Source organism: Syngnathus scovelli, chromosome 1 (assembly GCF_024217435.2).
Source record: "Syngnathus scovelli strain Florida chromosome 1, RoL_Ssco_1.2, whole genome shotgun sequence".
Classification (NCBI taxonomy): Eukaryota; Metazoa; Chordata; class Actinopteri; order Syngnathiformes; family Syngnathidae; genus Syngnathus; species Syngnathus scovelli.
This window is the reverse complement of record NC_090847.1, coordinates 23,292,933-23,318,907: the sequence shown is the minus strand read 5'-3', so window position 1 is coordinate 23,318,907 and position 25,975 is coordinate 23,292,933. Positions and strand designations below refer to the sequence as shown.

At 41.5% G+C, this 25,975-nt stretch overlaps 3 protein-coding genes and 1 long non-coding RNA gene across 10 annotated transcripts; 3 read left to right on the top strand and 1 right to left on the bottom strand.

Annotated features, from left to right (window-relative positions):
• Nucleotides 1-5,330: 5,330 nt before the first annotated feature.
• Nucleotides 5,331-10,557, top strand: fosl1a (FOS like 1, AP-1 transcription factor subunit a). Of its 5 annotated transcripts, none has more exons than XM_049737249.1 (5): nucleotides 5,331-5,404; nucleotides 5,662-5,771; nucleotides 6,801-7,061; nucleotides 8,828-8,935; nucleotides 9,272-10,557. In XM_049737249.1, exons 2-5 carry the CDS (start codon nucleotides 5,667-5,669, stop codon nucleotides 9,791-9,793), a joined length of 996 nt encoding a protein of 331 aa, XP_049593206.1. In that variant the 5' UTR covers nucleotides 5,331-5,404; nucleotides 5,662-5,666; the 3' UTR covers nucleotides 9,794-10,557. The 5 variants fall into 5 exon arrangements, with proteins under 5 accessions (XP_049593206.1, XP_049593203.1, XP_068507074.1 ...); XM_049737246.1 differs by having other exon boundaries at nucleotides 6,798-7,061; XM_068650973.1 differs by having other exon boundaries at nucleotides 5,398-5,545.
• A 1,405-nt stretch (nucleotides 10,558-11,962) lies between these two features.
• Nucleotides 11,963-18,347, bottom strand: ccdc85b (coiled-coil domain containing 85B). 2 transcript variants are annotated; one of them, XM_049737222.2, is made up of 2 exons: nucleotides 18,306-18,347; nucleotides 11,963-15,565 (listed from the first exon to the last, which is right to left on the bottom strand). In XM_049737222.2, exon 2 carries the CDS (start codon nucleotides 15,544-15,546, stop codon nucleotides 14,944-14,946), a length of 603 nt encoding a protein of 200 aa, XP_049593179.1. In that variant the 5' UTR covers nucleotides 15,547-15,565; nucleotides 18,306-18,347; the 3' UTR covers nucleotides 11,963-14,943. The 2 variants fall into 2 exon arrangements, with proteins under 2 accessions (XP_049593179.1, XP_049593170.1); XM_049737213.2 differs by lacking the exon at nucleotides 18,306-18,347 and adding an exon at nucleotides 16,162-16,814.
• On the top strand, nucleotides 16,759-17,731 carry LOC125979221 (uncharacterized). Its single transcript, XR_007485255.1, has 2 exons — nucleotides 16,759-16,897; nucleotides 17,596-17,731. It is a non-coding gene; the product is annotated as an uncharacterized lncRNA (long non-coding RNA).
• fibpa (fibroblast growth factor (acidic) intracellular binding protein a) lies at nucleotides 17,861-24,730 on the top strand. 2 transcript variants are annotated; one of them, XM_049737200.2, is made up of 11 exons: nucleotides 17,861-17,895; nucleotides 19,632-19,716; nucleotides 19,913-20,111; nucleotides 20,318-20,444; nucleotides 20,571-20,671; nucleotides 20,831-20,964; nucleotides 21,588-21,696; nucleotides 21,815-21,878; nucleotides 22,434-22,520; nucleotides 22,599-22,696; nucleotides 24,017-24,730. In XM_049737200.2, the coding sequence occupies exons 2-11, from the start codon at nucleotides 19,632-19,634 to the stop codon at nucleotides 24,084-24,086; spliced, it is 1,074 nt and encodes a 357-aa protein (XP_049593157.1). In that variant the 5' UTR covers nucleotides 17,861-17,895; the 3' UTR covers nucleotides 24,087-24,730. The 2 variants fall into 2 exon arrangements, with proteins under 2 accessions (XP_049593157.1, XP_049593151.1); XM_049737194.2 differs by lacking the exon at nucleotides 17,861-17,895 and adding an exon at nucleotides 19,094-19,428.
• Nucleotides 24,731-25,975: the final 1,245 nt, after the last annotated feature.

Here is a 25,975-nt window from a genome sequence, read left to right as displayed (position 1 = left end):
TCTTTTTAAAAACTGTTTCCGTGGTGGCACTGTCTTATGACTTCACATAAAATCCACATACTGATCCATATTGAGAATTACGCCGTCTGCTGGGGACATGAGGAACAGCGCCCAACTCACTCATTTCTATGTGGAGGTTGATTTTTGCCCACAACGTTTGAACACAGCGGCCTAGACCAGGGATGGATAATTCCGGTCCTCAAAGATAATTTCAGATAATTAGCAAGGTCTGCAGAAGCTGGATAACAATTCTGATCATTCGAATCAGGTCTGTTGCAGCAGGGAGACCTACAAAACATACAGGCCACTGGCCCTTGAGGACCTGAATTGCCCACCCATGACATAGCCGTTGTTCACGTGTTTGTGAACAGTTGGTGATGAGAATGGAGCTTCCTTTGTCACCTCTTTTGCCGTTCCTTGCCATCAGTCCTGATAATTAGAGAATAGGAGACTTTGACTTTTGACTTTGACTTTTGAATTATGCACATCTTGCTATGGGGTGTGTTGACCTCTTCAGACCGCACCCTCCCTCATTACACAAATAGACTTCACTGGATATGCTTGAAACCAACAAGCATTCAAGTTTAAACAATCTGATGTTGGAAAATACACATGAAAATGGTAATATGGTCAAAATGCTCACTAACCCAATAATTGTGCACACGGTGTATGTTCGAGTCTGTTATGGGATATTACATTAACTTGTGGGTTGGCATTCTGCAAAGGGGGGTTGGTGAACCTGATGGTATGTGACCTAATGTCACAGTACAAGAGTGTGACATGACTGCCGTAAAACAGTTGTCGAAAATTGGTGTGTGTGTGCGCGTGTGTGATGATAAATAAACGACGAGTGAGCACGTAGTTTGCGAACACAACAGTGCTTGTAGGCTTCCAGAATATCCATCCATCCATCCATCCATTTTCTGAACCGCTTAGTCCCCACGGGGGTCGCGGGCGTGCTGGAGCCTATCCCAGCGGGCAGTAGGCGGGGGACACCCTGAACCGGTTGCCAGCCCATCGCAGGGCACACAGAGACAAACAACCATCCGCACTTGCACTCACACCCAGGGACAATTTGGAGTGCTCAATCGGCCTACCAGGCATGTTTTTGGGATGTGGGAGGAAACCGGAGTGCCCGGAGAAAACCCACGCGGGCCCGGGGAGAACATGCCAACTCCACACAGCGAGGGCCGGAGGTGGAATCGAACCCGCACCCACCTACCTGTGAGGCGGACGTGCTACCCAGTGCGCCACCGAGCCGCCCCTTGATTATATCATTCAACTTAAGCATTGGGGCTGTTGGCAAACGTGTTTTGAAGCTCTGGTAGGAAGGTGATCAACGCGATTGGGTGAATTTGATGGTGCAACGTTGCATTTGCTTTCACTGTCATGTATCGATGGGCTCGGAACCACAATAAAGTCTTCATCCCACTTGGTGTGCTGTTTCTTCACGACGGCCTTCGTGTTTTGTCTGTTCACGACGGCTTCGCGCGCGTGCGGCGCCATCTTGTGGCCCGACGTGTTTTTTTTACCCTCAATATACGATGGACACAATTATATTCATCCCCTCATTGCTCTTCATCCATCCCACAGCCACCACTCGTGGCAACAGAAACTCCTGGGAAATGTTGACTTCAGGCGAAACACTACCGCCTGTGTCCATATAGTGTCGCCATAATCAAGACGAAATTAAACTTGTCGAGTGGGCCGTGGAATGAGATCAATTTTTGAGTAACTCCAGTTCTGCCTTGTGGTTTTGAGTCTCGTCCCCTCAAACTGTGTCAAAATTACACAACAAACACATTACTCAAGCAAGAAAATGACTACTGGGGCATGTGACCCTATGTCACGGTACAAGAGTGCGACGTGACTGCCGTAAAACTGTTAGATGTCGGAAAAACGTTGTGCGCGTGTGCGTGTGTGCGCGTGTGCGTGCGTGTGCACGTGTCCGCGCCTGCGTGTGTGTGTGTGCGTGTGGTAGTGTGTGAGTAAGTGAATAAATATGGTGATTTTTGGGTGAGTGAATTGCAACGGAATCCCCAACTTCCTTCACTTTTGGAGAAAACGTGAGGTCAACTTAACTAACTTTATATATGTAAATTTGTTAGACTAAAAAGATAACTAACTGATACTGGTGAGGCAAATCTCTGCACGGATTGGCATCTGCATGCTAAAAATACTGTATTACTTGTGAAGCGCTAGATGTTGAAAATATGTTCAAACTACTTTATGGAGACAATAAGTATTTACAGTATGTACGTAACTATAATTGGATTGGATTGTGCAGTTCGAGGCCAAATGTGACATTACTAGTCATGGAAAAGTTGACCAGTAAACTACAATCGTTCTACTTGCGCATTGAATTGTTTTACAATAATGGCTTTGCATGTGATTACCACATGTTTTAATAACTTCAGGCAGGCGTTGGTTGAACATAATTGGGTGAAAGGCCGACATGTAACGGCACGTAAAACGTCGAGACGCGGCGCGTGTCATCATGACATTCCGGCAGCTTGAGTCATGTGACACTCACCTTTAGCACACACACGCACGCACTCACGCACGCACTGCAATGGTGGCGTTCACTAGGAAAACACACACTTCTTGTGAATGATCCCTCATCACTACTACAGGGTGTCATTCTGAAATGGGACACTTGACAGTAAAGCAACCCGTCGGGGCGTGTAGAAAGTCCACGAGCTGTTGGCAGTTTCACTTTGGCCCTCATGTCAAGTCAAGTCAAGTCAAGTCAAGTCAAGTCAAGTCAAGTCAAGTCAAGTCAAGTCAAGTCAAGTCAAGTCAAGTCAAGTCAAGTTTATTTGTATAGCCCTAAATCACAAACAGTCTCAAAGGGCTTCACACAGCCCAAAATTGACAATTATTCTCAAAGCATCCCCTGATCATAAGCTCCCAAAAGGGCAAGGAAAAACTCCAAAAACCCCTGCCAGGGGAAAATGAGAAACCTTGAGAAGGGACCACAGATGGAAGGATCCCCCTTTCAGGATCACCAGGTTGTAATGGATGCAGAGAGGGCACAAGTAATACATAGTATGAAAATCAATGAAAAAATGGATGTCGGAGGTGCCCTCGATTGTCCTGGCAGTGTCTTCAAGGAGGTTGAGGTTCATGTGACCTAACAGAGACTTGTGCCAAAATAAAGCGACAAAAAAGCACTGTCTGTTCACGGCCTGTTTCTCATCGAGTCATTGTCAGCATGATCTTGTCGGCTATATTCCCAGTATCAGTGTCATCCAAAATCTTTCGTAGGGACTTCCCTGGCTTATTTCATTTTTAATCCGACTTCTATCACCTCACAACCATTGAAACAAGATTTTTACTGCTACTCGTAGATGAAGTTTTTGCCAAAAAGTAAACATAAAACAAGCCGCATGACACGCTGTGTTTTTGAAACAACCGAGCAACAATGACATGCTAACGGTTAATACTGGTAACCTTTCAAACAAAAATGGCATCGCGACATATGCTGACACAGTACTCGCTGACATATTCTTTATCTTTTGTGAAAAGGGAACTTCTATTAAAGCATCTTGCTGAGTAGTAAAAGTACTATTCTTTATCTGTGTCTGCATGACTGTATTACAAGTACGTAAATTTGCTCACAGAGGTCAAGGCAGGCACACAGAAAGGAGCAGCACTATGAAAGGGAATTGCAGCATTAAATAAATCACCGCACACACATTGTTTAATTATTAGCATTCTATTTAAAAATAAGACCTGATTCATTTAAGAATCTGTGCTGTAGTTGAAGTTGCACAAAATCACGAAGGCCCTGGGCAGGTTACATTGACATGATTGGACAAAAACAAAAAAAAAAATCCCACCAACAAATATTGGAAGCGGGGAAATACCACCCACTGAAAACAATAGACTGTTGGGAATAAGTTACTACAATTTCATGGAACAAATACAAGCACTAAGGTAGTAACCGGCTACCACTGATCAGAAGTAACACGAGACGTTGGTGCAAGAGTCAGCAGCCAGGAGTCAGCCCATGCCGGGAACTCTACATGTCCTCAGGGGAACCACAAACTCAGCAGCTGTTGTGACAGTAAAGAAACTTACAACGTATAGCTTTTTGTCTTTGGCCGTAGGTGTAACAGTAGTGTTGATCAGCACAAAAAGCTGATGTTGAAGAAGGATGGAGATGTAATACGCTTTTGTGGCAACAGGTATGACTCATCCCCACAGGCATGTGTGCACATTCATGTGGTTTGTGAAGAGAGAGTTACTCTCTAAAACTCTTCGCACCCTCAATTGTGAGTTTCATAATTGGCCGAGTGCGCAACCTTCACATTATCACTAACCATTGTTGTAGCATAATGTACAAAGACAGCTTTTTAATGAGACATCTGTAGGCATTTAAACCACAAAAGTTAACCCACAATACCCTAGTCTGTTATTGGTGTCTGTATTTTACTTAATGAAATGTCTTTGCCAGTGTCAAGTCAAGCAAAATGTATCTGTAAATTTACTCCGAATATTTTACTCTCTTCCAATTTATTTTTTTACTCTTTGTTCACAGTGGGACTAAATAGATTTATCCATCCGTCCATCCGTCCGTCCGTCCGTCCGTCCGTCCGTCCGTCCGTCCGTCCATCCATCCATCCATCCATCCATCCATCCATCCATCCATCCATCCATCCATCCATCCATCCATCCATCCATCCATCCATTTCCTGAACCGCTTAGTCCCCACGGGGGTCGCGGGCGTGCTGGAGTCTATCCCAGCCGTCATCGGGCAGTAGGCGGGGGACACCCCGAACCGGTTGCCAGCCAATCGCAGGGCGCACAAACAAATAGATTTATTTTAGAGTAAAATGTCTTGTATAAAATGTATTGTATACATAGTATATTATTTCTATTGATCTCTTATCTATTTATCTGTTTATCTATTTCTATATTATTTTATTTCTGTGAATTTGCCATTGTATTACTTATTTAGATTTTTGTGTGTGCTCCAAGTTTTATGATCAATCGATCTTACATACAGCTATCGCTGATATGCTGAACTTTCAGTGACTTTCAGTGACTTTACTCAAACCAAGACTTACTCACTGACAATAAGCGAGTGATTTTTTTTTCACAGGCTCAAAATACTTAGTGTCGACAGATCGATAACGGTGTCTCGTGTCAGATAGCGAGACACCGAAACGTGTTTTCTCCTCAAAGTATTAACAGTGGTCGCTGTGGCTGTGAGCGTTCAAGTATCCCGGCAGAAGGAAACTCTCACCATATTAGGTAAATGACGTCACATCACGTGTCTGAATTCCGCGAGAGATTCCAGGCAACATTATTTCCCGTAAACGGGGAGGGGCGTGGCGAAACGGCAGTCCCAGTTTAAGAGTTTACAACGGCACAATCATCGCCACACTATGATTTCTAGGTGAGTGACTCATCATCTTATGATACGCTGAGGTTCGTTTCTAGACGTTTGAGGACCCGTGAATTAAAAACAGGACGCTTATTTCTCGCTCTAACACCCCTCCCATTCTTCACTGCTTGGACTCGACCGACTTGCCTCCGAGTGGGTTCACTTTGAATGTGAAAGTTTCTTTTTTAACATTCACGTGGACTACATCACACTATCTCCAAATACTTTAGGAGAAGTTATTTGATTTCGTTTCGTACACATTTCAACAGAGAGGATGTACCGAGGTCACGGACGAGCCAACCCGGCGTACACGGGCGGCGCTTCTGGGTCAAATTCCGCTTCCCTGGAAAGCACCACCACTTCCACGACACAAGAGCAGGTAGGCCGATATACACTTGCTGTCATTACCCATTTGCCCAATGATCATTATCGCTTATTAACATGTGTTGATATTGTAATAAACATAATTTGCGATTAGCGTCAGTAAATTAGCATACCTCTTCTTCTCTATCGAATCTCTCCTTGATTGATCTTGGCTGATAAATTCAAAGAAATTAAATAAAATTTCCATCTATCATAGACAGTTGAATGACGGGAACAGAAAGACTCTGAAACCACCACCAGTGTTTTTGTGTTGTCCATCATTTATTTGCTTATGCGGTGACTCTCCAATACCTTCAGGGGATATGAGCAGAACCCAATCGCGAGTTGCAAAAAAAATGTAAATAATTCATGAGCCTTTTCAATTGCCATGAAACCCCAAAACAACAACAAAAAGTTGAGAAAACACAAACCGGCCGCAAAAACGCAAACAATCAAGGGTTTTCTCAAATATGGAATCAAATTGGTGAATTCGCCAATTCTGACAATATGCACACAGTGACTCACAACCACCATGGAAATGGTCCAGTTCGACTGAACTTGTCCCAGACTTATTTGTTGACGACAAAAGTACCTAAAGTTGTGCTATACAAGCATCTTGTAGTATTTATTATTGGTAATAGTAAATCTTTTTTTGCTCCATTGCCCAGTCCCTATCAACAGAAATATAGGGTATCATGATGTTTTTGTGATTTTCATCTGGTGGTGTGTGCTGTGGGATAGTTTTTCCCAAATATAAATGTGACTTGGATCATGAAAGGGTCAAGGTTCTGCCACTAGAAACATTGGAAACTTTTCATGGGAATTGAGGGTCATTTCATGGAAAATTAGAACATTGTTTTGTTCTAGTTAGACATCCATATAACACAAATAGCGTTCCTTTTCCATATGTGAGGGCATTCCAGTGTCATAAAATTGACAGAGTTGTCTTTGACATAGATTCTTCAGCCAAACAGCCCACTAAATAGCACCAAATTTTGCATTGATTAGAATAGGAATGCCTGATTCCTGTGATTTTTGACAGAAGTTGACCATGGCCAGCTCCAGCCAATTTGTTCCAAGCCTCAACGCCATCACGACTAACCAGGATCTCCAGTGGCTGGTCCAACCCTCCCTTATGCATCCGCCAGGTCCTTCCCGCTCCCCGGTGCCACCTTACCCATCCCTGTCCAGGGCATGCTCGCAGGGTCCACCGCCACCCTCCCATTTGCACTTCATCCGTCCAGGCGTCATCAGAGCGAGCGCCAACCAGGCGGCGGGTACGACACGGCGTAGGAACGACGAACACGTAAGACAAAGAGAGTCGTGGCCTTTCTGATGCAACCTGTGTCAGTTGGGAGGAAAATGAGTCAACGGTTGATCAATGAATGACAAAAGTAGTGCGTAGTATCCGGCGACACTCACTGCGCTGTCCCAATTGGACTTGCGCAACAAATTTGTGGAGACACTGTCGAATTAGACTTTTTTGTTTTACTGGCAAGCACACTCCGTTTGCATAGATTGAACAAAGATGACTGTATTTATCTATTTATTTGTTTGTTTGTTTGGTTATTTCCTCATGAGTTGACATTAACGTAATATTGACAAAGTCAAATAATCCCTTAGGACAAGCAAACATTAATAGCAGTTGCGCATAAAAAAATAAAAAATAGGCAGCCATATGACACGATTCAACAGTTGAGCATTCTGGAAAAAAAATTCTCTGCATTAGAAAGTACAAACATTTTGTTCCTGCATTGTATTACCGGGAGGAATATTTCCCAGGTATTTTTTGGATGTCAGATAGATGCTTTCGCCTCACAACTTGGTCAAAATACGCCTGTAACTTTTTTATCATAGGCAGGTGATGGCCTTGACATTAAAAAAAGAACAGAACCATAACAAGAGAACAGTACACATCTGTGTTGATTCTCAGTCACCCTGGTCATGCTTATCAGCAAAATGTTGAGATGGATACAACTGCTGGGAAACAAAATCATGCTTATCAGCAAAATGTTGAGATTGATACAACTGCTGGGAAACAAAAAGAACGTTGACTTGATTCATTCTTTGCCTAGAAACAGAGTCGGGCTGGGTATTGTTAAAAACTTCACAATTCATTTCACTTTTAGTTCCTTCGGTTGTGATTTCATTCTATATCAATCCTTCCGATTGTGATTCTATTTTGTTTTACTTTTGTATTTGAATGCATTTTCAGAACGTATTTACCATAGTTGAAGCAGTACGCTATCTACTCGTTTTTTCTTGTTTCTACACAAAATCTATACTCCTAGTCGAGTACAGTACTTTTCTCAGAAAAAAAAAAAACTGCCACATTTATTTTCTCGTAGTGTAACTTGCACAGGAAGTGGACTCGTAGGTGACTCACAGGGCTCGCAAGTCATGGAGCGTGACTCACACCTGAGTCACCGTTGTGCTCTAAGAGTGACTCATCAGTCTTTTGAAAGAGCGGGAAACTGTAGAACCATCGCAGCGCTTCAATCTGCTGCCAGTCAGCACCAATGCTGGATGGAGGCCGAGTCGGGGTGCAGCACAGACACAAAAGCAGGCACATTTCAAACATTTTCTGCCATGACTCATAAAGTAGCTTGGCAATTTTCTTCTGTGTCATCACGATTGTACAGTTTTTTGGTTTTTTTTTGTTTTTTTACTACTGCCTGCTATTACCTTTCACATTTTAAATTATCTTTAGTCACAAGAAGATTTTCAAGGTGACTCACACCACTACATAGATAATATACCAGTATATATATATAGACTGTAGTAGAGATACTGAAATAATACAAGAGAAGCATTGAAGCAGAATTAAAAAAAAATGAGAAGGTTAAGATGGTACATGTTGGTATGCGCTAAATAATAAATACTATAGTCTATTTATACTACAGCATTTCTAAATTTATTATCATACTTCAGATGCCCGATGCTAAGGCCCGACAAGATAAAGTGCCTCCGTTCATTTTGACCTCATTCCTTTCGTTGAAGTTAGTAAAGTCGCTTCTGTCGGGATTGTTACTTTAATATTTGTGACTAATTATTCCTTGTTGTTGTTTTCAGTTGTCTCACGAGGAGCTGGAGAGACGGAGAATAAGGAGAGAGCGCAACAAACTGGCGGCGGCCAAATGCCGCAATCGCCGTCGCGAGCTGACCGATACACTGCAAAACGTGAGTGTACAGATACGGCAAAACTGAAAGACGGGTGAAAGTAGTCATTTCCAACACCGTCCATTTCTGGCGACTGGTTGATTTCAAACAAATCAAATAATGACAAAATAACAACACTTCTTACCTGTTGTCCGCTGGCGTTTCAAAGAACTAGAAAAGTGATGCTTTGTTGCCATCTTGTGGCATCTAAGACTTCAAACCTTTGGTGGGATGTCATTGATTTGTGGATTTTTGCTATTAGCGAGGGAACACTAGGGAATGTAATTATTGAAGGGTATTTGAAAGCATTCTGCTCTCAGGCCCTAAATTTTAGTTTGGTTGTTTGATGTGTTTTAGGAGACCGACCAGCTGGAGGATGAAAAGTCACGTTTGCAGAAGGAGATAGCCGAGTTGCAAAAGCAGAAAGAGAAGTTGGAGCTGGTCCTGGAGGCTCACCGTCCCATCTGCAAAATCCAAGACTCCGACTCCGACTCGGATGCCAGCGCCGCGCTCTCGTCCTTGGCGGGCATCAAGATGGAGCCCGAGGACTACAGTGTGCCCGGACCGTCGCGACTCAAGCAGCCCGCCAGGGCAGAAAGGCCCAAACCAAAGATCACCATCCCCACCAAGACGTCCACCTCATCTTCATCATCAACCCTGGCCGTCAGCCAAGAGTCTGAGTCCCTGCACACCCCCGTCCTGACCTCCACTCCCTCCCTCACCCCCTTCACGGCCAGCATGATTTTCACGTACCCCTCGGCCCCGGTGGATGCCCCTCATCAGGCCCCGCAGCCTTGCGGCGTGGCGCACCGACGCAGCAGCAGCAGCGGCGATCAATCGGATCACTCCCTGCACTCGCCCACCATCATCACACTGTGACTGACGACGTGATTGCAACCGACCATTTCAAATATCTTTTTGTTTCTTTCTTTGGAAAAGGCATTCGCTCTCCAGGGGTTTTCAAACTTTTGAGGCTCAGGGTAAACATTTTAAAAGAGCCCCCTGAAAGTCAAAGTAATCCAATGTGTATGAATTCAAAGCTGCACAATTGATTTTAATTGGCCCAAAATGAAGGTAACAAGCAGAAATTGTTTTATGATGTTTGTTTCATTGGTGTATGCAGTTTTTGAAAAAAGTATAAAGTAAAAAAAGTATTTTTTTCTGGCAAATTATTTTTTGGGGTCCCCAAAGCTGCTCGGGCCCCTGTTTGAGAACCGCCAAGCTACCCAAGCGACATCAGGATACACTCATTATGCTTTTACTTTATGGAGATTTTCTCATCTAAATCTATTATACCTCTCATTTGCAAGTGTCACAATTGTATTGAAATGAACAATGCATGCAGAATATTTTATCAAAGTATATTTTGATCATTTTAATTTTTAAAATTGAACTTTTATGCCAATGTTACATCACAGAGTGTAACATTATTATGGAAAGGAAAGTTATTCTTACCTATATATTTTTTTCTTTTAGTTTATTTCTTATTGACCACTAAGGCTGGGCCGTAGGAGTTAATAGCGAGCGTATTTATTTACGAGAGGGTAATATATTTTTTATAATGGGTGGGCAGTGCCTTACTTTTCAGCTTTGAGCTCAGCATTGTTTCAAAGACTATAATAAAGACTTTCACAACGCCTCAATTGCTTCTGATGTCATACGTGTACAGGTACAATATTGAAAATTACATTACTTATACTTTGTGAACTCTTTGTCCTCACCAGTAAAACACTAATTCAGCATACTCGTAGCACAAATGCACATTTCCAGTGAGAGAAATCCGTGTAGTATTTGACAGGTAAATCCTACATGGTTGAAAGTTAGCACTACACTAACAAATTAGTGCAGTTTTTCCTCACTACAGTAGTAAACGCAGTTGTTTGACTAGTGTGCCCGAGTCATCGATTAGTATGTAATAATTCAATCCTAACAATCTATTCTAGCAGTCTACAATCCATCTGATTTAAATCGTCTCGCTGTTGCCATGCCAATCTAATCTGCCTAGTGACTTCACAAACGAGACCCACTGGAACATTAACTACTGAATTTTCTTCACATTTTAGTTTTGCATGGAATATGCGGCTCGGCTCAAAACCGGGGAGCAAAAACTGCACTTACTCCACATTATGATCCCGGATAAGTGCAAAGAGTCACTCATCCGGAGTCTGCTTCTGGAAATAGAAGCGAGCGCTTGCTAATACACTTCATGCGTGTCTCTGAGGGCAACGGGTTGCTACGCTCAAAGTGGGTTAGCGACACAGACGAGGGGACGAATGACAGATGGAGAGCTGGAGGGAGAACATCAATGCGTGCGTGTGTGTGAGTGTGTATGCGCGTGCACCGCAAAAGCCAGTGCGCCCCGAATCAATGACAAAACAGCCACGCTGCAATGACACCGTGCTGAGAATCCCCCATGTACCATCAAGTTTTGGGGTCCCCGATATTCAACGACACCACCCCAACACTGCAATGACATGTCGGGATTTGGTAACCTCATGAATATATTCATGTATGTATACATAGCATAGCAGTTATACGAATACTGTACTTCTGTACTCAACTTTCACTTTTTTATCCACTACATTTCCAAAGTAAAATGTATGGATGTACTCTGATATATTTATCGTAACCATCTTTTATATTACAAAATAAAATCTAAAAATGAATGTCGACAAAATGCCAGACCCAAGCAGCATGAAGCAGAATCCACAAGGTCTAACCGTTAGTTGCTGTTTCTGGATATTATCTATTGAATGAACAAAAAATATCTCCCTTATTTTTGATGAACCCTAATAATGTTGGTCATTGTAGTATTTGCAGAACCAAGTACTTTTTGAGGTGGTACTCGGTGCAGAAGGTTTGAGCTATCTTACTAGTGTTGCCTTCGAGCACTTTTATTTTTTAATTAATAACAACACATATTCTAAGTTTGTTTTCAATGTTGCTATTGAAGTGACTCGTTATCCACGGTCCTTCTTGCCTGAGGAAAAAGGTCAACATGAATCAATGGTGTGTGTCATGTACACATAATAAGGACGGGACAGCGGCAAAGTGTGATAGCACTGTATTTAAAGCTCTTCAAAACACTGTGAGCACACAACCCACCGATATACTAGCAACTCAATCCTGTGCATTGCCCAATGAGATCGTTCAAATAAAAGGGTTTTCAATGCCATGTAATCGGAGAAATAAAGAGGTACAAGAGGACTTAAAGATATATATTGTGTTTTCGCAAAAAGTTTGGGATATTTGACATACGGGTGAACCATCTGATGCTTTTCTATGATGCTTTCAGTCTTCCTGTTGCGCTCTAAGTTTAGAGAAGCTTGTCATCAGCAAATTGCAATGAAGACTGGAAGGAAAACACAGAGAAGCCATAGCAGTGGGAAGTTTTTAACAAAAAAAAACCCCATTTGAATTGAAATACATGGAAAAAGAAAGATATCTTTTTGAACTCAGAATGTACTTTAGATTTGATGAAAAATAAAATGTTTTTTCTGTAATAAAACATTCACAAAAATCCTTTTCTAACTTGAATTTATTTTAACACTGACAATTTTTTTTCCTACAATTAAAACTTTTTAATTGACAAAAATATTTTTAAGTCTTTTAAAAATAATTTAACATTGACAATCATTGGTTAGTCTGAATTTATTTCATCATTGACAAAACATTTGTTTCAAACCATGACTTCATTTGAAAAAGGATTTAAAAACATTTTGAAACTATTGATTTCAAAACTGACAAGCATTGGAAAAAATTCTATTTAGTCTGAATTTTTTGAACAAATATATTTTTTTCATCTGAATATAAACATTGACAAGCACCAAAATATTTTTTCCCACTTTGAGTTAATTGACCATTGACAAAAAAAGGCTTAAAAATTTAAAATGTTTAGATTTTTTTTTTATTTGAAGTGATTTTAACACTGTTAATTTAGCTCGATTTGAACAAATAACAAAAATTCAAGGTCAAAGTGTATTTCATGCTCCTCTTAAAATTTCCCTCCCGAAATCCCAAACTTTTTGCGAGTAGTGTAAACACTCCTTAATGTTACAGGGTTTTTTGTAAATACAAAGCATACAGAGAAGATGCAACTTAAAGTCTGTTCTGTGTCTTAAGTGAACATCAACAACAACTAAGTCAAAACACAGTAGAGTGATGAATCCAACACGTTCCGACAAGTTGGTCCTCCGGTTTGATACAAAGCCTTTCCAATTGATTTGAAAAAGTGTTCATGTGAGTCCGAGGGCATCTACGCTCGCTCCATTAAAACCTGAAGGGCCGTCAGTCACCTAGGACTGCTTGGCACACGCACCATCGTCGTATGGCACTCGAATCCTGGTCCTGAGGCGGAGAGTGCATAAAATACAACACGTCGTTGGGCGCCCATGGCAAATTTTCACGGCCTTCAACACCAATTCAGTGCTATGAGGGATTCCACTGACAAAATATGGCTCAAAACCGGATTGAAATTGATCTTTAGATCAATGATTGCGCTGTCCAGTGCAATAGAAAAAAAGGCTCGATTTTTTTTTTCTTTCTGCCAGTGTAGGCTAGTCCAGTGTAGGGTTGCAAAATTCCAGGGAACATTCCAACAAGAAATTTATGGGAATAAATCAGAAACTTGAAGGTTGGCATTCACTCCCGTAAACGTTCATATTCATCATCCAACTGAACCCAAATCGCTGTGTTGGTTTTGTGTTTTGATGGATTTTGTGTAGGACACTGATTTGGGTGAAACCAAACCACGTTCTATACTTCTGATTACTGGAAAAAGGTATTATATGTTTGTTGTTCTTTTTTTACAGTGTGAGTTATTGGGTTGATATTTAAGTTTTGAGCAAGGTGACAAAAAGTACTGTAAACAAAAATTTTAATTTTATATTCCCATAAATTTCCATGGAACATTCTCCACCTTAACATCTAAAAAATTATTTTTCCACCACTTTGCAATCCTGGTCCAGTGCATGAGATACTTCAATGCGACCCACTTTTTTGGTCCCAGGACTTTTTTTTTTTTTTTTTTTAAACATCAAACCACTGAAAAAGGATTTGGGCAGAAGAGTCATTAGAAAACCTGTAAAACAGATCTAAACCTACAGTTTCTAGAAATGTCTGTGAAAAGTCCTGAAAAGGTCAGCGATGTGGCACACAGCGAGTCTTGCAGCATTCAAAAGGCTCACGGAGTTGAATGGAATCATTTGGCTGCGCTCGGAATCATTCCCTCGGCGCAAAACAGTCACAACACCATTTTGGAGTAAAGTGGACCGCTGCTATTTGCAAGGAGTAGGACAATTTGTGTTCTTAATGTCAGAAGAAGAAAAAAACTTACGTACGATATCACGCAAACATTCTTGAAAAAACTAATATAAAAAAAAACCTTTCAAAAAGTTGCTCACATATACAAAAAAAATTAATTAGCCCGTCAATGGTGTTTCCTCTTATATGTTAGCATAGCTAGTGAACTTTGGTATTTACATGGTTTGATTGAACATCTCGGTGTTAGAATATTATGTAAAGTTTGGTTCTTTTTTTGTTTTACGTATACGTCAGCTTTGCAGTCAACTTCAAATTGGTCTTCTTTGGGATATCAATGAATGATTTCAGACTGACTTTAGTCTATTGGGAATTTGACTCGATTCTTTGTGAACTTAATCTATTTAAAAAGAAAAAAAAAAACAATTGAGATTAGGTTGTCGGTAATGATGACTTAGAATTGTTGAGTCACTTCCATTCATCATTTCCGACTCCCTTATCATCAAAACAGCCGTTTTAGCAGATATTTTAGACACTATCTAGGTCCACAATATAAAAATGTCTTCATTTTTTTTTTTGGGGATCAGTGAGTCAGGAACGATTCTAAATGTAGTCACTGCATTTGGAATCCTTCACTCATTCTCAACTCAAAAATCACAGCAAAGGTGTTTTCTAGCGGGCCATGCAAATGTTGGCAATTAGGCAACGATTCCGAGCACAGCCCTTGTATCTAGCCCTCAGCGTCCATATTCGAAGCCCTTGTCGAAGCATCAGTCATCTGGCGAGCACACTAAGTGGAGCTGGTCCGGACTCCCCACGCTTCCCGTACTGGAGCTGCCGTCCCCCAGGTCCCGAGCCACCATGCACTGCAAGGCCAGCTCGGTGGACCCACCGGGGCTGGAGTCGCTCCGGCTGACGCACTCCTCCTCCAGGACCAGACACAGCTCCTTCAGGTCCAAGTTCTCCTTGACCAGGCCGTCCTGGGTGCGCTCCAGCTCAGCCAGCTTCTTCAGGTAGCCACCCAGGTCTTCGCGCATGACCTTGGCAGCGTGGTGGCCAAAGTGCTGCCACTCACGAGCCAGCTTCTTCACCTTGAGTCGGTCGTCGTCCAGGAAGCAACACAGGTCCCGCAGCTCCACGTTCTCCTCCTGCAGACGCTGGTTGATGACTTTGAGCTCGCGGATCTCCAGCAGGTGGCCCTGGAGCTGCTTGTTCACCTCCTTGATGAGACGCCCCCGCTGAATGAGCGCCGAGATCTTCTCAGACTCCTCCTTGCGCAGACGACTCAGCAGCTCCTCCTTGGAGCACGCCAGCAGGTCCTCGTCCGACATTTTGGACAGCTCCCGCGTCAGGAGCTCCCCTTCGTTGCTCATCTTCTTCTTAAATTCAACCCTTTTGACATCCGAGACAAAAAAGTATCATGCATCCGGGATGTACACAACCCAAAACCCAGTACTTGGCGTTTTTGTGATTAAGAGCTGTACAAATAAATTTGACTTGACTCGCAAGTACCAGATTATAGACCCCCCCCCCCCCAAAAAAAAAAAAAAACACGACTATGCAAGTGTTTACTGTAGTTCCTTGCCACCAAATGCCACATGATGGTGGCAACAAACTACTTAAATTTAAAAAAAAAAAACACCACAACTCACATAATACCTTCACACAGGGAAACCACAGATTGGTGCCAGAACACTACATTTGTCTAAATGCTCTGCAAACTCCTTTCATTATATTCTTTCCTTTGCTTTTACTTTAGACATTTTGTTTGTAAAAGCATTTAAATGTTGTCAATGTAACTTATTTTAGTATTTTTTTGTTTCATTATTCACTTTTTCTTTCATCAGATTTTTAAGGGTTGAAACTATCGATCGTTAGGTGCAGACACAAGTTTTTCCAGTAAATAACGAAGGCTATATCCCTCTCCCGCACCCGTAATGTGTAAATAGACAAATACAGTACGCGGGCGTTCATTGTAGTTGCTGTACCTGAGAAAATATAAAAGTGCAGAGAGGATGGAATTATTTCACAAGCTGACCGCCCTCATCCAGTGCGACTTCTGTGTGCAAGCATCACACCAGCAAGGTTTCTTCATTTGTCCAGATTTTGTGCTCAATTGTGTCTGTCGTCCAAAATGATCAGAAGCACCAAAGCAGCTTGCAAAACAGGCCTTCGCGAGTAAGGAACGGCCACTGTGCTTATTTCACCTATCCCCGAAGATGAGGATGATGATTCTATTTTCAAGGCAGCAGCTTGCAAAAAATGGCTCGCTCCATCTATCCATCCATCCATCCATCCACCGCCGCCTTTTGTATTCTTTTTTTCCCCCTCTTTAATCCATCAGGCAACGATGCATAACACAGATGTTGGCTGTTGTGTCTGTACCGCCGTGGTTGCCACTCGCCATCCGGATTGGACTCCGAGCTCTGTGGACTCTCTCCGGTTTCTCCGCTTCGGTGAGAAAGCTAAAGCTTCTTCTCACAAGCGTTTCGTTTTTAGGCGTGGGAGGTATAAAAAAGTAAAAGGCCTACAAAATAGTCCGTTTGAGTCCGCGTAACGACATTTGAAGCCATGATCCGGCTGGAATTAAGCACAACAATGTCCGCCTCCACAAGACACTTTCACGGTTGGGATTCTCCGCTCGAGGCTACACGCCGTGAAGCCAGACGGAATCACCGGAAACAGATCAAATGAGGTTTCGAAATACGCGTGAATAGTACTAAGGTCTGTCAACCTAAATATCTGCCCCACCATGGACACATACCTGTAGTGATACTTCGAGGCTGACAGAATTCATCGATACTTATTTATTTATATATGTACTAGTATGTAAATATTTGTAGTATATATGATTTAGTATAGTATTCTACAGGATTGTCTTACCACTAAGGACAAAGTGTGCATGAGCCGTGAGCAGAATATCACATAGCATATGGAATAAATACCTACAACTATGATATAGTTCTGTAGGAATAATGATAAATGTGAATATACAAAGTCAAATGTCAATTTCCCCTTGCAGTTGATTTACGACCTACAGCTTTTCAGTTGCTTTGTTTTGAAATCTTACCGGAAATAGTCTTCAAATGACGAATAACAATCAAGTTTTATGCTTCTATCTAAGAGATAATCATAAATATTTGTGATCTCCTCCTGTCACTCCCTGTGGAGCTCTGGCTTTCAAAAACATCACGAATAATCAGATACATTTATGAACTTCCAGATTATAGAGCTGATATTTAAAAACTATTTCATTCCCTGCCTTCCCTTAGGGAATAATCATAAATATCTGTGATCTCCCACTGAGTCTCTCCCAGTGGAGCTCCTATTTTGAAAACACCACGAATAACCATAGAAATTATCTAAATATCGGTGTTCATTTTAAAACATGAATCATGCGCTGACTTGTACCTTGTTGACAGGTTTAGAGTCTAAAGAAGAAGCCAAGCCATGAAAATAATCAAATTCTAGGAAATGCCAAGGAAAGCTGGACTTTCTTCCTCTGGGATGTTCCCTGCAAGATAACACAACCAGCACGCATTATACACGTTATGTCTGCTTGTTTGTGTATGACTGTACGCCCCCCCTTTGTGGTTCCCCAATAGCTTTGTGCTGAGGCATTCACACACACATCCTTCCGCCCTGTGTCCCACCTCCATTGTTGCATGGAGACCAGGATAATGTAGGGTGTTAACCCAACGGTGACGGCATCGGAATGTAATGTGAGTTAAAAACAAGGGGGGGAAATGTGCAGCGAAGAGGGGATTTGTTCCCCCACCTTGTCGGCACCTCCCATATATCGTGTAGTTACTCTGAAGGACACATGCAGAAGCACAGAAAAGGGGAGGGTGCAACCAGGCTGGGATTATGGGGATTTATTTAGATTAATCGCCAGCGGGGGAGCAGATTGTGTATTTCATGCGGTAAACCCGAGTCAGAGCAGATGTGGTGTGGTTTATTTTAAGAAAGTTGGAAATAATTAATAAGCAAATCTGCCAGCGTTCATCTCTTGCGTTTCCAAGCGGATGTTTGATTAAAATTGTAGATAGTTGTACTAAGTTCATCTTGTTTTTCCTTTTTAATCACTTCACTGGTTTCTTTTATATCAAACAAATTATTTTAGGTGCATTACCTGACATGTTTCGGCGGTTTCTTCCGCCTTCATCAGAGTGACGAAGGCGGAAGAAACCGCCGAAACATGTCAGGTAATGCACCTAAAATAAGAAGGCGGAAGAAACCGCCGAAACATGTCAGATAATGCACCTAAAATAATTTGTTTGATAGAAAAGAAACCAGTGAAGTAAAATTGTGGATATCTGACATAAATCATCACAAATCTGACATTCACAAATGAAGTTTTGAACAAATTAGCTATTCGTATTGGAAAGAAGTCTTATTTTTTCTAGAAAAGAAAATTGTATCTTGGGAAGAATATGTATTGCACATTTTCCATCCAAAATTGAAATGTACTTTTCTTAGAAAAATACGATTTTAAATCCTGACGAAGAACGCCTTTGGTCCTATGAAACAACTTTTTGAAAAAAGAAAAAAAAAATCCTTTTATCTCATTAACCATTTAAAAAAAATATTTAAGGTAGAAAGCATAAAGCCAGAATATTCAGGTAAAAAGTTTGTATTTTACTTCAATATACGTCAACATTATCTCAGAAAAAGGATTACATACATTTAAAATGTATACCTCACTATAAATACTGCGTGCATGATGTGTTGAAGACTTTAATGACAATTGCACTCATGCGATATGATTTTAAAAAGCGCGAGCGTAAACACGATTATGTAAAGTACTTTGCGTATTATGTAAGAATTGGAAATAGTGAGCGATTTGAACGAATTCTACATTTATAACGCAGTAGGCGCCTACGTCATGACCAAACCAGACGTGTTACGTCATGACGCACACCTCTCCTGATGACGGAACCCGGAAGTGGGCTCGTGTGTCTGACGACTGTTGTTGACATTTCTTCACACACCATTATTATCAATGCGTACAAGCGCGCCGTGTGAAATTTAAGAACGACCGTAGCGTTTTACCTCATTGCACGCATCCATTTGACCTTAAGTTATTTTTTTGGGGAGGGGTTGTTTCGCAGCGCCGCTAAATTCGAAGTAGCTACGACAACCCTGATACAAGTGGCTATCACAGAGTAGCAGCAGGCCAAGTGAAGCAAATTCACCCAAAAAAACATGCCTTTGGATTTCGTAGCCTGACGGTGTTGGGAGGAGATTAAATTAAGGTAATGTTTGTTTGGAGTTAAACGAGCTACGTATCTTTTGTTTTTAATACACGACATCCATCAAGCGTTGTCTGAATTCATTGCTTTCCGTCCATCTATCCGATCATCTAGTCAGAATTCAAATTGCTGCACGTTAATTATACAAGTACCAGCTTTGCTATGGCTAATCTTGATGCTTGTTGACATTTCTGGTCTCGAAACAGATGGCTGTTGAGCTGGATGTGTTTGTGGGTAACACCACTATCATGGACGAGGAGGTTTATCAGCTCTGGTTGGATGGATATACAGGTAATCCTGTATTTTTTGCCACTATTATACCTGTCGTATGACAAACGTTCCATTCAGTCGTGTACATGGATACTAACTGGGCATGTTCAAATCCAAATACAGAACTAAATTGTATCTGAACATTAAAAAGTCCGTTTTAATTTGCAATCATTTGGTTAAGCAAATTTGAAAGAACCATATTTGTTCTCCGGAGCAGTAAACGATGCCGTGAAGGTCCGAATGGAGGGCGGAGCGCTGGACGAGTGCGAGGCGAACGCGGACGTGCTGTTGAGTGACACGATGGACCAGTACAGAACTTTCCAGATGTGTGAGCGCCTGTTGCACAGCCCAGCCAAATTGGCCAATCAGCTGCTCTTCCAGATCCCGCCTCATCGCCAAGCCATGCTCATTGAGAGGTGATGCGCTTTTCCCCCTTTCATTTTTTCCCCCCAAACTTTTGGCGTGTGTCATTTCCATTTCACGTATTTTTCGGGCGTCATTTATGTCCATTTAATTTCAAAGAGGACTTGCATTGTCCTATTTAGTCACTATCGCTCCCTTTTTGTTTCCTGGATGTGCTTGAGTCTAACTTAGGTCGCTCCTTGTTCTTTCCGAATTTAAGATACTATGACTTTGATGAAGCGTTTGTGCGCGAAGTCCTGGGCAAGAAACTATCAAAGGGAACCAAGAAAGACTTGGATGACATCAGCGCCAAGACAGGCGTGACTCTGAAAAGTTGCAGACGACAGGTAAAACGCTAACATTTGATCTGCTGTTAGTCATTTGTTGAAAAATCTGCAAATTCCAACGTGTTCAGAATTTTATGCAACTCTTTCAAAACAAAACAATTCCATACAATTGATGTTTAATCGCAGTTTGACAACTTCAAGCGTGTTTTCAAAGTGGTGGAAGAGCTAAAGGGCCCTCTAGTGGAGAACATACGTCAGCATTTCCTTCTCTCTGACAAGCTTGGAAGGTAAAACTTTGACTTTGCAAACTGAAGCGTTGCTCATGTTCCTTTTTTCTCCCTGCCTGGTTTCACAACCCTGTGATGTTTTTAACTAACTCCCGTTATCCAGGATACTTGCGCCAAGTAAAACAGCAGCGCGCTAACTGCCTTCTTGGCCTGTTTCAGGGATTACGCAGCCATTGTGTTCTTTGCCAACAATCGCTTTGAGACAGGGAAAAGAAAGCTGCAGTATCTCACGTTCCAGGATTTTGCTTTCTGCGCCGGGCAGCTTATCAACAACTGGACAGTTGGAGCTGTTGGTGAGAGATTGACTCGGTTTGTTTAAGATGAAAAGCATCCTTGGATTAACATGTGACTGTGTGTCATTTTAAACATTATCATTAACTGCCTTACTTTAAACGCACATCCAAGACAAACACAATTTTGAAAATATGAGCCCAAACTAAAATGCTAAATATTTGCCACTTAAAGTGGTACCAAATACAAGTGACCCAATTTTTTTTTTCCCCCATCTGAAGTGTCCTCAGCTTCTATGGCACAAGATGTGTGGTCATGTTATTATGGTGGATGTTTTTTTTGTTTTGTTTGCTTTTTACGTTGGCTTTAACCCCTAACAAATTGTAACGTAACGTCTTTGTTGACGTCAAAACCTTGTGGCACGTTCAGTGGAGTATCTCTAACTCTTGGCCATCAGAGGTCGCCAGGACTTCCGGAAGGAAGGGAAAACTCCCTCCTGTCAAAATCGAAAACACATTATATAGATGTTTCTTGTGTATAAAGTAAGAATGATTTAAAGATGTAACCATCTACAAAGAAAATAGTTGTTTTATTTATTATAAGTAAACGTATAGAATAATACGATTGACACATTTCCTAACTAGTTAGTTTTAAAATGATCAAATCTCACACGTACTCATTCTAGATAACATGGTGGAAGACATGGATGTGGATCTTGACAAAGAATTCCTCCAAGAACTGAAAGAACTGAAGATTTTAATCTCTGACAAAGATCTGCTGGATCAACACAAAAGGTCTAAAACACACACACACACACACACTTACGCATGGGCACACATGCGCATTTGCTGATGACCAGTGAATCCAAAAGTTCAATTGCATAGGCTTTATGTTCTCACATTTGTTCTCCAGTCTTGTCTGCACAGCCCTCAGGGGGAAAACAAAAGCTTTTCCTGAGATGGAGACCAATTTCAAGGTAAAAAATGAACAATAATTATCATTAATTCTGTGCGCAGTTTTCCTCCAAGCACTTTTGTGTGCTGTATTCACCGGCCTATTCACGATCAGTTGTTGACTTCTTCATTCACAGATTGACTTTTTAATTTGACCTACTTACTTCCACCATTTACTGAAAATGAACAAATTGCATTGGCGCTATCTTGTGTCATCTTTGCGTCAATAAACTACGTTGAAGTGAGTTTCACGTAGAGCTTTGCCGCTGTCTTGAGGCCATCCCGTTTGCTCGCTTATGGCGAGTCACCTGATTATGTAGCAACAAGCTAACTAACCTTTGCTAGACGAAATCATCTGGTTGGGGGGAACATTTTTGCCTTTTACGGGTCAAACAGCCTGAAGCACTGTATAGTCCATTTCACCACTGTATTATTGTCAAAATGGATTCAGTTTGTGTCTTTGGATTGTACGACTTGACTTTATTTCTCGCCAAGGTTTCGCTCCAATTCCAGATTATTTGACTTGGGAAACCCTTGGCCATTCTACTGTGCAAATGAATCATTTTTCCTCTTGGCAGAATCTTTCCAGAGGCCTTGTGAACATCGCGGCCAAGTTAACCAACACCAAAGATGTCCGTGATTTCTTCATCGACCTCGTGGAGAAGGTGTGTAGTTTTTTCCAAGGCTGGACAAAAGCATGACGGAATCCGCCTGATGTAGCACCACCGCTTTTCTTCCCTCAGTTCATCGAGCCGTGTCGCTCGGACCGATGGACGGCGGCGGACATGAGGCTCTACTTGACTCACTACAGCAACTCGGCGCATATACTAGACACCTTCAAGTAAGAATCATGGCATGCGTTACAGAATTAACTTTGTCGTCTATTTAATTTCAGAACAAAAGTCTGCTACCTTAATGCTAACATATAATGTGAAATGCCATAGACAGGATAATCGAAATTATCGTCGGTGTTGCAGTTAATCTAAACCTACTACATTAACACAAACAGATCAGCAACACGTAAAACTAAAGAGTATTTTAAACCAAACCATACGATACGTCATTGCTCACTGCTGCCATGGGAAGTTGTGGTATAACATGGTACTACACGGAAGGCACACAAATCTGAATTGGGACTTGCTCGGACGCAATACAAACCCTTAAAACGGGCTTCAAAATCCCGTGATATAGCTGTCCCGAATGTGGCGGCGGGCCCACCAGGCTTGTTTGGATCTCTGTCCAGGCGACCCACCGTGAAAACAGACTACTTTGGTCAACTAAACAAAGTCAGATAAACACTTGGACTCTACCATTTGGCGCTCAGCCATCAAGTTGTGCGTCATGCTGTCTCATCCCTCATTCTTTAAACTGGTAACAGTGGAAGCTTAAAGGTTGGCCATTCTGGAATGCTGGACCACCTACAAGTTGCCTCACATTTTGCTAAAAAGAAACTTGACATAGGTCAGGTTCCAACATATGCACCTTTTAATATCACAGATATTTTTTTTATGTTTTACCCACGTGCTAAACCTAATAGAACACGTTCAATTGTCATAAAGATATTCCTTTATGCCTGTTCTCATGCTCTCGTCGTCAAGAAACGAGAGACCATCGTATGCACACACGTTTTTTTTTTTTTTAAACAAGAGGCAAAGTGTGTTTGCTTCAAGTTTGTCACTCCCAGTTCAAATGTACTCTTTACTCTGACATTTAAAACAAAAGAAAATGTATCTGCAGAGCTCAGCGCCACCCAGCATGTTAAGACACAGCTTGGTACCACACTGGAAGTTTTATTAGATTTTGTGTAACACATTGCTGGGGGCGATGCAACAAATTAATGGCATTTAATTTCAATTGGTCATGGAAGAAATTTCTCTTCTCGGTCAAGGTACCACTGTTTTTTTTCTCCAAGACTTTGGGTTAAGTTCTGACTCGTACGACCCCATTCAACTTTCGAGGCTCCGCTGAACCTTGTTTTTCATGTAAACATTCCGAAATGGAATCCGGCTCAGGCCTGCACCTCTACGTATTCGACAAAGAGATATTCATGAAAATGGTTGCCTTGCTGAGTGGACAAAAATAGCCTTGCTCGACTTTTTCTTGAGATTTGCACTTGGGTTGAATCTTTGTGTGTCTTTGTCTGTCTCTCTTTGCATATCAGACATCAAGTTGTGTGGGACAGATACATGAACGTCATCAAAAGCTGCATCTTCAAAATGTATCACGACTGAGTGGCTTTTTTCCTCAACCACTCCATTTCCCTCCGCTCCTGGCCCGAGCTGTTATCTTAACCACCCTCCTACGTATGGAAAGCCATGTGAGCATTTTTTCTATATCCTTGGCGCCCAACTGAAGGTTCATAAACCAATATGCTCTTTTTACCCTCAGCGCAAAAATTGTAGGGATGGGCAAGTAGAGATACCAACCAGCCTTGTTTCAGGATATGGTACCTGCAATTGTTTTAGATCAAGACTTTAGAAATGAGAAGAATTGAAATCTGACATCAAAGTAATGTAATTTCAAGATTTTTTTTTTTTTTTACTGTTGGTCTCTAAAATTATTTGTCATTGTTTGGGGGAAATTTGATGCATCAAAAGTACTAGTGGTATCGGTGCTCGGTATCAGTATTGGTGACAACTCAAGATTTTGGTACATGTGCTGGTATCGTGGTGAAAAAAGAAAGTAGTAATGTTTTTTTTTTTTCACTCTGAGTGACACATCCACCATGAGGTGGATATCAAGAGGATGGCATGAATCCTCAAACGTGTTTCCTCACCCTCCCTTGAATTTTTTTTCCCTGTTAACGTGACTTCAAGCCTCCAAACAGTTTCTCTCGCTGTCTCGCTTTGTAAATAAAAGAGCATATTTACATCAAGATGTCATTGTGTTTTATGTTGTTGCTATGAATAGCACAATACCATCATGAAATCAGTCCGTGTGGCAAAAGTTAAGGACCTTGGATGGAGATGAGAGGAAGAAAGTAATGAAAAGCTTGCATGAAAATGAAAAGTGACAGCAGATCAAGGCGGTCTGCTGCGTTTGAATTTCTTTCTGTGGGATGTTTGTGTGCGCGTGTGTGGTCAAGGAAATAAGGGAGCCTGCAGGGGGGGGGTCGCACAGTTGCTCCACGTAAGGGCAGGGGGGGGGTTCAGCGTGTGATTTTTAACAAGATCCTCCTGTAATGACAGCTGCCACCACCCACAAACACACACTTTGAGTAAGCAGGCGTCGTCATCTCGGCAACGCAAACAATGCCGTCGCTCGTATAACGTCTTCTAAAACCCAGAGGGCTCTGCTGACCATTTGGGACCACCTCAGGTCTTGTTTTTGTAACCATTTAAGCAGTGTTAATGCAAATGTAATGGAACTTCCTCAGGATGTGGATTTTTTTTTTTTGTATGTATACATTACATTATGCATTTCATGGACAAGAAAGCAATTTCATGTTTGCTGTAGAAGCATTATTTATTGGCATGCTGCACTCCAATTGGGAAAAAGATAGTTTTGATTTTAAAAAGTAGAAATACCCTCTGCTGACAATTACATTTCAATTTAACATGTACAAGCTCATTCAATTTGACTCTCCAAAGTTGAACAATAATGAGGATACAGTAAGCCCTGGCTATAATAATTCATGACATATAAATTCCAGAAGATGGCGACAAAGAACTTAAAAATGGAAATGCTCATAAAACATCAACGCCACACATTAAGTATGTACATAATATTCAAGTAATGTTACATCAACGGCAGTTTTTTTTACACAAATGAACCACTTTAACCAGATGCTCCGCAATAGTATTAGCAAGTTCACGCTAGTGAAAACTAACGTGACCTCAAAACTTGGACAAACAAATATGCACACAAACAGCATCACGTCAGTAAACTCACTATTTACCCCCAGTGTTGAATGTCGGCAAAGTAGACGACAAAGTATTTTTTTTTTTGTATGTGGCACTTGGGGTCAAATGTTTACCACTAGTTAACAACTTGATGTAGCACAAGAAGCAAAAAACATATTTTTTAAATGAAAGCCTATGTCTCCAAGTGGGCAAAATTAGCCACAAACCATCTGCAGGGGTTACAAAATCCAACAAGGCCTGAGGGTTAAAAAGCCAAG

What these genes read in the sequence shown, in the direction of transcription:
- fosl1a (XM_049737246.1), top strand. Translation starts at nt 5,667, where the DNA reads ATGTACCGAGGTCACGGACGAGCCAACCCGGCGTACACGGGCGGCGCT. An exon ending in GGCGTAGGAACGACGAACAC is followed by an intron (nt 7,062 to 8,827) that starts GTAAGACAAAGA and finishes TGTTGTTTTCAG; the next exon opens with TTGTCTCACGAGGAGCTGGA. An exon ending in TGACCGATACACTGCAAAAC is followed by an intron (nt 8,936 to 9,271) that starts GTGAGTGTACAG and finishes GATGTGTTTTAG; the next exon opens with GAGACCGACCAGCTGGAGGA.
- ccdc85b (XM_049737222.2), bottom strand. Translation starts at nt 15,546, where the DNA reads ATGAGCAACGAAGGGGAGCTCCTGACGCGGGAGCTGTCCAAAATGTCG.
- fibpa (XM_049737200.2), top strand. Translation starts at nt 19,632, where the DNA reads ATGGCTGTTGAGCTGGATGTGTTTGTGGGTAACACCACTATCATGGAC. An exon ending in CTGGTTGGATGGATATACAG is followed by an intron (nt 19,717 to 19,912) that starts GTAATCCTGTAT and finishes TCTCCGGAGCAG; the next exon opens with TAAACGATGCCGTGAAGGTC. An exon ending in TGAAAAGTTGCAGACGACAG is followed by an intron (nt 20,445 to 20,570) that starts GTAAAACGCTAA and finishes GTTTAATCGCAG; the next exon opens with TTTGACAACTTCAAGCGTGT.